The following is a 12173-nucleotide window of genomic DNA, read 5'->3' as shown; positions in this document are numbered from 1 at the left end:
GTTAACCTAATCTAATGAAATGGAAGGGGGGGGCATACTTGTTAATGAAATCAAATGAAAATGTAAAAGACAGAAGAGCAATCAAAACAATTGTTTGAGAATTGTAGCCAATACAATATTTTTTTTTTAATCATGCACTCGAAAATCACTCCATATAGTAACAAAACAAACTAATACTTGAACTAGTGTTAATTGTATCCGCCATTTTTAAATTTAGTCTGTTTTAGTCCAGTTTCAATCATGCTTGTTAGTTTTTATCATAGTCAACCTCATCACATTTTTATTTAGTCCATTTTTAGTCAACTATAAATCTAGCATTTTAGTCTTTATTTTAGTCCAAAAATACGTTTTATTTGTCTAGTTTTAGTCAACAAAAACTGTCAACGTTTTAGTCTAGTTTTAGTCAGGACAATCATTTTACCACTGTATATGTTATATATAGATCATGTTGAACATTTCGTGTCTAAAACTATTTCACATCAAATGTTTTCTCATCTTTTTTATAAAAAACAACTTGACACACAATTTCAGTATATGAACAATTGGCTAGTATGGCTCCATGCTATGAGCTAGTAAGTTAGCTAGCATTAGTTAGCGGTTGGATTAACATTGTTGTTGGAATGTTATGGAGGACCAAAAGTACCAAAATTAAATAAATATATACACCATTAAATACATGTGTAATGAAATGACAAAATTAACACTAACTAGAAGTAATAAAAATAAATTAAAAGTATTTGTTTTAGTTATATTCACCAAACTAACATGTTAGACGAAAGGGGCTGCATGGAAAATGTTATTGTTATAATGATGAAAAATCCATAACTATTGTAACCCTGGTACCACCTGAGAAAACGTCTTTGCTTTCCAAGTATCACCATCATAACATCATGATTAAAACACACTTAAAAATAGGAAGACTGCAAGTGTAATGTCTTGATACTGTCCAGGTTTGAACGAAGTGGATTATAGCCACTACCCAGCACGGCCCTTTCAGCTGCAGTGGCTTGGCTCGTACTTGGAAGCTTACAAGGAGCACAAAGGCCTGAACAACGAGGTGACCGAAGGAGAAGTGGAGACGCTTTACGTGCAAGTCAACCAATTTGCCCTGGTAAGTGCTTTTATTGCCGCGTTCACTTGGCTTGATCCATTATGGCCAGGCCATTGCTTTTTATGTACCGGTACTAACAGACTAGCTAACGAACGGCTAAAAAGGAATGTAGTAGCTTGTTTGATGTGATTTCTGGGGCGACTAGTTTGAAGAAGTAGGGGATTCGAGGCAGGCAAGTTGACAACTTTAGGACTTGCTTGGCAAATAACTTTGTAACTCAGGGTGAATGCTTTCATCAGAAAATGTTATTTAATATAGTGATTTTGACACGCCACTTGTGCGGTTGTAAATGTCACATGTGTGGCAGTGGCCTGTAGAGAGGACAACATGGAGGATGGGCAAGTGGATGTATTGTGTTTCAGGTGTTTGTTGCGGTTGCTATGGTGACTTTGATTCCCTTGTGTTTCGGGTGTTAGTTGCCGTTGCTGTGGTGACCTTTATTCCGAAAATGGACAACATTGTTAAGGGAATCTTTGAGCTGGTTTCCGTATGACAAGGAAGGAGCGTGGTGGAAGGTTTTCACAATTGCCAAACAAGACATAATGTCACCAAAGTTGTCATTTATTGACATGGTATCAGATCAGCTTCCTAGTTGTTGAGGTTTTTTTTATATCCAGGTTGGCCTCAGCTTCACAACTCCACATGTGACAAGACAGCAGAGTCGTGCAGTTTGATAGCAAGCCAACAATTAACATTTAATTAATTGAGGATAACATGTACGTACACGTTTTGACAAAAAGGACACTGGAATTATCCCCCCGACCCCCACAGTGTTTATTATTTCTATAGAAGTTGCTTGCTGAATGAGTGAAATCACAGAATGGACACAAAATAAAGAGCAAAATGTAAGTTCACTAATGTTATGGACATTTGCTTTTTCTGTAAGAAGATCAGGGGAAAAAAAGATCAAAATCAGAGTGGAGTGAAAAAAATCATTGAAGGTCATATCGCCCATCCCTAATCCTTTGTTCTTTTGGCTCTTTTCTCCCAGGCGTCACATTTCTTCTGGGCTCTCTGGGCTCTGATTCAGGCCAAATTCTCCACCATTGACTTTGACTTCTTGGAGTAAGTTGCCCTGAACTATTTACTGTCAACTTGACATTGTTTTGAAACACCTGACTCTTTTTTTTCTTTCTTCCCTTTCTAGATATGCAGTGCTGCGCTTCAAGCAGTACTTCAAGATGAAACCCGAGGTGGCTGTGTTGAGCTTACCAGAATAAAAGGCAGCCCAGCCCACCTTTCTTCTTCCTCCTGCTCTTCCTCTGGCCTCCGCTCCTCACTCAGTGCCTCTCTTATGATGAGCGTAGAGCGCCCGCTAGGGGCACACAGTGGAAAGACTTTCTTTTATTTTTTATTCAGTGCCTGGTACGAGGTGGCACGATAGCTACCACCTGCAAGTTGGCTTCAACAGGAGAGGTAGCACATGTACTGACTCAACAACCTGCTCAAATGTGAAGTGGTCTTTCATTTCTATCTGCATATTTTAGGCACACTGGTTAAGGAAGGGGAGCCAAACATTAATCAGATTGCTTGGAGACGCCACAAAATGGCTACCATGGAAAGCCCCAAACAGAGAGGCAACCGAGTCACTCGGTTATAGCGGCACGCGCTTTATGTCATGTGGCCAGGAAATGAGCGTCGCAAAATATTGAAGTACTGCAAATGTCCGCTGACTTTTCTTTTGAAACCCTTATTTTTGGACAGCCATGTCGTCATCTTCTGTTTGGGGCATATTTTAAGTGTGTGAGGGTCAAAACAGTTGGGGGCCGCTAAATCTCCTGGCAAAGCAAAGTGACTGGTGTAGCATTCCATGTTCATCATGCTGCTTGGCTTTCTTTGAAAAGGGAGCACTCAGACAAGACCAAAACTGCTTCACATTGTAGCAGCCGTTACATGTAGACAGAGACAAGCGTGACGTCATCTGTGAAGTGCTGCTCAGGGGGTCGAAACATGCTGTAGAATAAGATAAAATGGCTGCTATTGATGCACGACATGGACCAACAGACACAAAGCATTTCAAGGAGGCCTTAGGAAATACGCAATGTTAATCTCGTATTGTAAACAAACTGGCACCAAAGTTAAACTTTTCCATTGTAAATAATGCACACTAACACTTCTGAGGCTTCTGAAGACTAGATTAGAAAATAATTAAGCGACCTTTGCAAAATGCAATACAGAGATGTGATTTAGCTATTTATATTTTGTTTTATTCATATATCAGTAGAACATCTATTTGAAGTCTTTCCAGACCTTAATTTCACATGTTGCAATAACAAATGGAGCATTTGAAAGTAACTTAGGGCTTCCTGAGCAACTAAAATGTAAACACATGTTGGTTTTAACTTGACTGGATTTTTTTCCTTTCCGATGTTCACATTGCACTGCTCATCTTCCACATCTGACAAATAGATGCTTAAGTGACAGTTCACCAGTCTGCTCTTACTTGTCAGAAATGAGAAAAGGTCCATCGTTTATGCCAGTGAGTAGCAGAGTAGACTTAATGTGAAATCACAAATCCATGCACATGAGCTTTTGAAATGTGAAACTTGTGTAAAAACGGACTGTAACTGTCACATTTTGGCCAAACACTCATCTCAAAGGCAGATTTCTTATGTTTTCCCCATGTTTTCTGTGGCCATTGTAGTATATTGTTTATAATGTACAGTAAACAAATGTAATATGTTTGTTTATCTGAATTTTCTCTTTTTTTAAGGTAATTAAACGTGGAAAGAAGTGAAACAGAATGTGACCTTAAATACTGTAACAAGCCTAAAAAAATAAAATGTATCTCATACCCACTTTTTTTTTTTTTTTTTAAACCATTCGTTTGATATCTTTGCATAACACATTTTGCTAACAGCTGCCGTCTCGGACGGTCTAGCAAATGTTGGTGTAATTACACCATTTCTCCACCAGGCGACCCCATCTACCAGATTTTGTGAGGGGCAAATGTGAGCAACGCCTCAATTCACCCTGGAGTAAGTAACCCTGGATGCAGAGTGCAGTTCGAGGTGTGCCTCAACGTCTGGGCCTTAAACGTATGACTCCGCTCACATGGATTTTTCAAATTGGTTTAAACATTTTTTCCAGCAAAATTTGCTGATTTAATGATGCGCCGTCTTATGATGTATTTAAAAAATTATTATTTTTTTTAAACACGGAGCATCGAAAATTACAAACACTCGAGCCCTCAGTCAGCCGGGGCGGAGCTAACTAAACGGTTTGAGGAAGAGGCAGCAGTGTAGTACTACATGTCCCCAGCAAATAGCGCATCCCTGAATGGTTGAAGTTAGTATTTAGATTTCGGTCAGTTTTTAATTTTCGTCGTTTAATACAGCGCTCAAAACATGCTGTAATCATTATGTGGTAGGGTTAGGGTTAGGTTTTACAACAAAGACTGAAAGAAGGCGCTTTGAGGTCGAAAATCCGTGAGGCTGGAGTCAAACGTTTAGATCCACCTGACGTTGAGGCACGCTTCGAACTCCGCTCTGCATCCAAGGTTTACTCCAATTCACCGCAAGATAGCAGCAGAGACATGGAAACAATGGGACGTCAGGTGTGCAAATCACGTTGCACATTGTTGAAACCAACTGAACACATATTAAAGTTTAAGCAGCCACACGAGCATCTAGCATATACATTCTCACGCAAACCTGTAACTAAAACATCAACCACCCATAGCAGTGGTGACTCAGTCCTCGACCTTGAGGCCCGCAGTACTATAGGTTTGTGGATGTTTCCTGTTCCAATGCAACTGTTGTTGATGGTGTGTTGGAGAAGGGAAACCTGCAGGACTCCAGCCCTCGAAGACTGACTTTGGACACCACTCACCGACAAGAACAGTTAAAAAAAAGAAGAAGAAAAAACTTCAGAATCGGTAGGTTTGAGGTAAGTCCGCTCTTCTAATTTTCACATTTTTACATTGTCAGCTGTAATGGTGTCACTCAAACAAATACAACATTGTTGCTCATCGTATGAGGAGGAAAACATTATCAAGGTTTTTATTTTCTGTTAAATAGCCAAGTTTTAATTTTATTTTTAGTTAGCATAGCAGCTACGCTAGCATGTAAGATGCCCGGTGCAAAAACACTAACACAACTGCTATTAGAGTAATACTAAAACTAAAGCAAATTAGTAACTTTTTAATTGTAAAGAATTTATTCAGAAATATTTATTTTTACCATTATACCCTGAGTATTTGTAACTTAATATTACATGGTAGGCTGGTAGCCTATATATGGCAAAATATCATATCATAAAAAGTCTACAGCTGATGATTAAGCTGGACGAATCAAATTAAAGTATGGAGAATTTCGAACATATTTCCTCCTCATCATCATCATTTATTTCATTCATTTATAAAAGAAAAAAGACAATATAAAGCAATATTCAAATTAAAAGTTAAGTAAAATAAATGAAAGGGGACAGAAAGAAGTAAAACTTGTTTTGTCTGACCCTGATCAACTCCAATAACAATCAACAGCGCAACATAAATGACAGCTAGCGGGCAAGATGCTTTCAGTGTAACAATACTACAAAATAATTCAACAGCATGTCCTTGTAATATATATATATATATGTATATATATATATATATATATATATATATATATATATATATATATATATATAAATATATTGCAGTAATTGTGCTTTTATACGTTAAAAAAAATACAAATAGACTGAGAAGATTTTGTTTTACAATCCAGATTGTTCCACAGACTGACACTTTGAGTTGAAATACATCTTTCTTTTTGTTTTGTTCTATATTTAGGTTTGGAGAAAATGTCTGTTCCTCTTAATTTGTACTCACTTTCCCTTTTCATAAATTTAGTTTGTATATTAACTGGTAAAATTTCATCATGGGCTTAATACAATATTTTAAGGCGGTTAAATTCCATCAATTCAATATTTCCCACAATCACTGTGGAAACAAACGACGTGTTGTATTGCTTTTACCTGTGACTACTGACAATCATACAAACCTGGCAGGTAGTCAAGCGACATTACATTACATTTTGAAATCAAAATAATCCTCCCTCACAAATCAAATTACAACCATCCAAGTCCGATTTGCTTTTCAATGGGGAGACCGAGTGAGCCCGCAATTTTGACTTGTGAGGTAAACGCAGTCTATAGGATGGTTTATTACTTGTTTTGCTTATAGACATGATAAAAAATAATAAAAAATTATTATTATAATAATAAAAAAACATGATGTTTTTTCCCCAAAATATGTCCTATAGTACTGCACTAAATTGTACTCTGTGCATGAAAAATGCATTGTGCAGTCCTGGCAGTTCAATTACATACCAATCAAAAATGTCTTATAATTTTCCAGTAACAATGTAAGACCTACTTTTTGTCTTCTCCAAGCGAACACAATCATAGGGGTGCATTTACACTGCAGCTCGGTGGCTAAAATTCAATTATCTCCCTCCTCCACTCATCTGCACAAATAACGCAGACATTAATTAACACAATTCAATGTATTCTCTCGCTGACTTGTTCTCACGAAAAACTCATTCTTTCTTCAACAAGTTTGTACACTATATCCCGTGTTATAGTGTATGGTGCCTCTACTGTATCCACTACTCAACATGCAAACCTAATGGCAGCTAAAAAAAAAAAGCACAGTGTTAATTGCAGAGGGATCCTGCGCACTACTTGAACCTGATGAATAGTGCCATTATGCACAGTAGGACACACATTAGTGGTCCACACATGAATAACATGCAACAATTGCTGTTGATTTGGCTCATGCCCATTCTGTTCTATTTACACTACATAGTCTTGATGTCAAAATTGCACATTAGTAGATCCGGACTGTTATCTCGTGGTCAATGCTGCATTATCCACGACTGCTGCTATAATTTACAAGGCAGAATCACATCTGAATTATGTGATGTTGTGGAGTTTTACATTTTTACATTTTTACATTCATACCATATTTTTTCACACACACAAACAAAAACAAAGATGATTTTTGCCAATTTTTAAAAAGAGTTAATATCGGTCTTGCCCTACAAATTACAAAATAAATCTCAAGTAATCTATTTAGATTAAAAATGTTTAGCGCCTAGGGGTGGGTGAAGATTCAGCACCACTTTCAAACTGCTGGACTCCACAGTCCGAAACACAAGCACAGGTTCCCTACGGATATGTCACTCCTGTTATCATGTCAATGCCCAAAAGGTAAGCAGAGCTGCATTGAGTTTTGTGAGATACAAAGATTAGCCTCAGCTAACAAGGGGTGTATTTCCCAAAGCAGGTTTAGTGAGAACCCTGGGTCAAGAAACCCTGAAATGTGGGAAACTCTGCGTCTTCCATTTCATAAAGAGAGGTAACTGAAACCAGAGGAAAAGAGGGAACTCTAGCCTGTTTCATAAAAAGAGGTAATTTAAGCTCTCGGTCAGTTACTATAGCAACATTGTCCATGAATCAAACTTGGTCGGTGGCAGGTTTTTCACAATGAACTTCGAGGTTTTCTCTGTCCCCGCCTCCTTTCATCCACACACGACATTTCATTTCCTCATTCATAAATACCGCTGCAGTGAGTTTTTGCGTAAATACGCCTATAGTCTATAGCGTAAAGTCGTTTTTTGTCACAAACATGGCATGTCCTTTTGACACTGACCCTATTGATGACGGTGCCGCTTTGTTGCGTAGGGAATTAGATATTCGTAGCGAGATTGTTATCAGGTCACGCATAGATATGCTAGCATTTCCGGACAGTTATCTTTTTGAGTGGTACTGTTTCACATCACAGTCCATCATCTACATACACAATCCATCGTTACTGTACTGCCCTCTGGTGGAGAAAGTGGTGTTTGCGCCTTTGTATGTTTTTTTACCCTTACCATAGTGCATTGTACTCCAAACAATGCTTGTCAAGGCGCTATCTGTGACCCACCCCTGCACGATCTGTGACGCGCATGCGCAGAAGGAACGTCGGCCATTGATAACTACGGCAACAACACTAGAACAAAATTCCTTCATATGCCTGCGTTCGTAAAATGATACATGAAAAAAAGTCTTAGTCACTTTAAAATTAATCAAGAACCTAACTAAGTAACTTTTGATCTTATACGTTTTAAAGATGAACATTTTACTTTTTACCCCATTATATTTCCAGTGAGTCTGCATTGTTATACTTTACAGTAGGTCTGCGGTGTGTGTGTTTTAAATGACACCCACCCCTCACCCAGTCTCAACCCCTATGCTATTGTAACCCTAAGATGTTTCCGGAGGCTGGGTAAAAGGCGGGCTACAAATAGTTTTGAGTTGATGTTTTCTGGCGTCTTCCTGCTAAATTAACCAGACATGGCAGGACAGGATTCAAGCACGTCTTTCTTATTTAACTCTCTTCTCTCTGCGCTCATGACATGCACAGTACACAAAACACTTCAGCTTGTAAAAATAAAATAAATGCAAAACCAAAAAGTAATAACTCACAAAACAAATATAAGTCAACTGCAAGTAAATAAAAAAAATACACATTTGCAAACGTGTTATGATAATGGCCACACATTGTTCTAAAGACAATAAAAATAAACCGTACCCACTTTCACAGCAAACTATATTTACAGTTTGTGTCAAAATCTTTTCTATTCGTACAAGATATGCTTAGCTGCTTTGATTAAATAAAAATAAATAAATAAACAAAAACAAACATGCACCGGTCCTGTACCTTTTGCAATGTCTGTTTCATTTTGCGTGTGTGAACGTGTTTTGACCTATGTGGTTGCAGTAGTTAGCGATCCAAGATGGTCGATCTTCTGCGCATGCACGTCACAAATCGTGCATGGGTCACAGATCGTACCTTGACAATGCTCTTACACGGCTATACAGCTAATCCAGAGTCTTGAAGCCTATAGTGTTTGATTTTGGCTCCAGAAATTTCTGTCTGTAAATATATAAATTTCAGGAGTGTTGGCTTGCACTAGGTTATTGAATCGGATGTTAAAATGGTGTTTTAAGTTCTAATGTGACATAAGTTACTAGGCGCTAGTTAGCATAGCATTTACATGGTAGTGTCCATGTAAACTAGCATTATGCTAACGGCTAAAAATGATCCTGTTTTTTTGTAGGGTTTGCAGCTATCCATCCATCCATTAATTTTAGTAAATGATGCAAATTTATATTATTACAATTTTACAGTTTCATCCAGTAAATTGCCAAAACAGCAAGAGGCTTCCTGGTCTTTATTAGAGAAGCTGTTAGCTATCTGTACAGCTAGTTCCTAAACAATAGAGAAGACAGAATACTTACATTTGCAACATTACCGGCGCCATAGTCATGCGCTCATATCACAGCATATATTGTGTGTTGCGCTCCGCTTTTTTCTTATAACCGTTGCCATGGTAACTCGACAAATCGGGGCTCCGTTGATGTGGTCTTTTTAGTGTAGTGGCAATGCCAGGTGAAACTACTCTACGTTGATATAACAAGTGGTGTAGTCCAGGGACTCAGTCAAGTTTGCGTCTGCCCACTTCTAAATCCCCAATTTTGCGTCTACCCACTTCTGAATTCTCCTTGATGCACAGTTTTTGCAGACCATTGACCATTAGGCCATGACCCACCCTCCGCTGCATCTAACTGGCTGGCCTGCACTCACTGCCTTATTAAAAACATGAGTACTGATGTACCAATCAGCGAATGAGTAGGGCGGGTCATGCCGAAGACTTTATTGCTAACACGTGAGGTGCCAATGCCACTTTAGTTGATTGACAGGTCACCTCGTCTCCTGTGCAATGACAGTAAATGTAAATGAGCAAGGCGGAAATAAATAAACATCTTTCCAGTGAGAAACGGCATGTATCCAAACATACTGTACATACTACGAAAACATCATTCACAGGTAAGTTTTAAAGTCGTTTCCAAATAAATCATTGTTTTAAACTACTGGCAGCAATTTTAACTGACTGTACTCTACAGTCAGAGGAAGATTTTGTCGCCAATACATTGTAGTTAAACTGTGCGTTTAGGCTAGGCTAGCGTTATGAAATGTAATGTTATCCTAGCGTTAGCAACTTATGTTCTCTAATTAGACCTAAACTAGCTGGATTAGGATAATGTAGGGAACCTGCGTAATTGTTTCAGTAATTGTATAATTAAGCCTGTTTGCAAAGACTTGTATGCTAGACTGTAATATTTGATGAATGAAACTGTAATAAATGCCCAGACCAGAGATTGTCTCAGTGTCTATGAAGCTTTCCCCCCCTTATTTTTTAGGTCTAAATAACTTAAGCCAAGTTATTGTATAGCCTACTGTATACAGTAACTTAAAGTATTATAGTACTGTACTGTTAGTACTTAGCACTAACTTACATGATATAGTTAAATTTTATAGTAGATAACATATTATTCATGTTTGCCTCATAATAAATACATTTTACATCACAAACTGCTCCTAATTCATTCATGATAATTTTATTATTGTATTATAATTACAAATGACGGCATTTTCTTACATGTCACAGTTTTTAAAACAAGGTGTTTTTCTAGAAGCAAAAAAAAAATTATTAAAAAAAGTATGTAACATTTTGAGTATACCCACTTCTCCAGGGACCACTACACCACTGGATATAACTACCTCAAATCATCTATCCTGGAACCAAAAACGCAGAGTTTCCTTTCTTAGTGTATGTGAACTCACTGTTCAGGGTTAGTCTCGGTGTTTGTTGAACATGCTTTGTGAAATATTTATTATAGTTTTTTTTTTTCCTTTTGTTTTTCAAATTCAGTTAGTTTTATTAGTCTTAGAGCGAGTTTGTTTGTTTTTACTAGTTTTTATTTTATTTTTGAAAATGCTTTGTGTTGTTTTTCATTAGTTGAGTTTATATGGAATATTTGTTGAACGCAAGATAAAAAACAACAACAGATTATTGTGTAAAAAAAGTAAAGTAACCTACAATGCTCAAACAAATGACCTCCCTTCTTCTGTTGCTATGGATACACTATTGGAATAAATACTTTCATTATAAATATAGTTATGTAAACTTAAGAAGTGGTTTCAGTTTGTTTTTGCTTTTTAAACACATTTTTATTTTATTTCAATAACAATTTTTTTTCAAGTTGAGTTTGTTTTTCCCTTAATTTTCCCTAAACTACAACAACCTTGCTTCTGATGAGCTTCAGATTTTTTTTGCTTTGTTTCGCAAGCGAGCTAATACTAGATATAATATACCAATACTCGAATGAAGTGTAAAATATTGGATTCACTTTCAAACAAACACACAAAAAACTGAAACAAAATGAAAACACATTTGCACGTAGTCTAAGCCAACCAACAAAGCGATGTCACTCACTTGAAAACTGTTTATAGTTGTAAAAACAAAACAGTATGGTTTGTGTGAGGTCAAATTGCAGCATAGTGACTTTTATGGAGTTGCTGTTTCTTCTTTTTACCGGTGTCCAGCATTCCGGCACAGCGTGCCAAGCTCGGTGGCACATTTGGATGAGGAGGGAGGCATAATGGGAGAGGATCAGAGAGCTAAACGAGGGGGCTAAAAGATACCAAGGCAGATTAGCGGCACTTCCCACAACGCAGACAGCTGCTCATAACCACGTCGGGCCCAAAGATTTTGCTTCCAGATTAGCGACAGGCACTACAATGCCCGCACAAATGTTTAGAATACAATAGACGGAGGATGAGTTTGCACACTCCAAAAAAAAACAAAAAATAAAACTCATGTTATCATCACAAAAGGGATTGTCGGATTCGCACATCCCTCAGGATCAAACGGGCTGTTGTTTCTCTTTCTTCGGTTTGCCTTTCTCTTGCTCAGCAGGGCCCACAAGCTCAAATCGCGCTCATCCTCCATAAGCCATTGTTGTTCCGAGCCCAACAGCCCAATCCCATTTGTCTGCAGTTCTCACACCTCAAATTCACTTGACATTGTTTGCATGCATTCTCACAAGAAAGCGTTGGCGCCTTTTGTGCTTATTGTCAACTCCCAGACAGCAACGCGTCACATTATGAGGTAACAATTAGCAAGAATGATCCCAGAATGTGATTGTGGTTTAATCGGAACTCAGAGGTGGCATAGATTAGAAAAAA

The 12173-nt window shown here is 37.8% G+C and overlaps 1 protein-coding gene across 1 annotated transcript in view; it reads left to right on the top strand.

Annotated features, from left to right (window-relative positions):
• The window catches only part of etnk1 (ethanolamine kinase 1), a 15489-nt gene extending 11580 nt beyond the window's left edge, over positions 1 to 3909 (top strand). The window contains exons 6-8 of the mRNA XM_077544436.1: positions 951 to 1111; positions 2103 to 2176; positions 2259 to 3909. Of these exons, the coding sequence (XP_077400562.1) occupies positions 951 to 1111; positions 2103 to 2176; positions 2259 to 2331 (308 nt within the window). The 3' untranslated portion in view covers positions 2332 to 3909. The remainder of the gene's footprint in view (positions 1 to 950; positions 1112 to 2102; positions 2177 to 2258) is intronic.
• The last annotated feature ends 8264 nt before the right edge of the window (positions 3910 to 12173 follow it).

Source organism: Vanacampus margaritifer, chromosome 15, assembly GCF_051991255.1.
Source record: "Vanacampus margaritifer isolate UIUO_Vmar chromosome 15, RoL_Vmar_1.0, whole genome shotgun sequence".
NCBI lineage: Eukaryota > Metazoa > Chordata > Actinopteri > Syngnathiformes > Syngnathidae > Vanacampus > Vanacampus margaritifer.
This window is presented reverse-complemented; position numbering and strand designations above follow the sequence as displayed.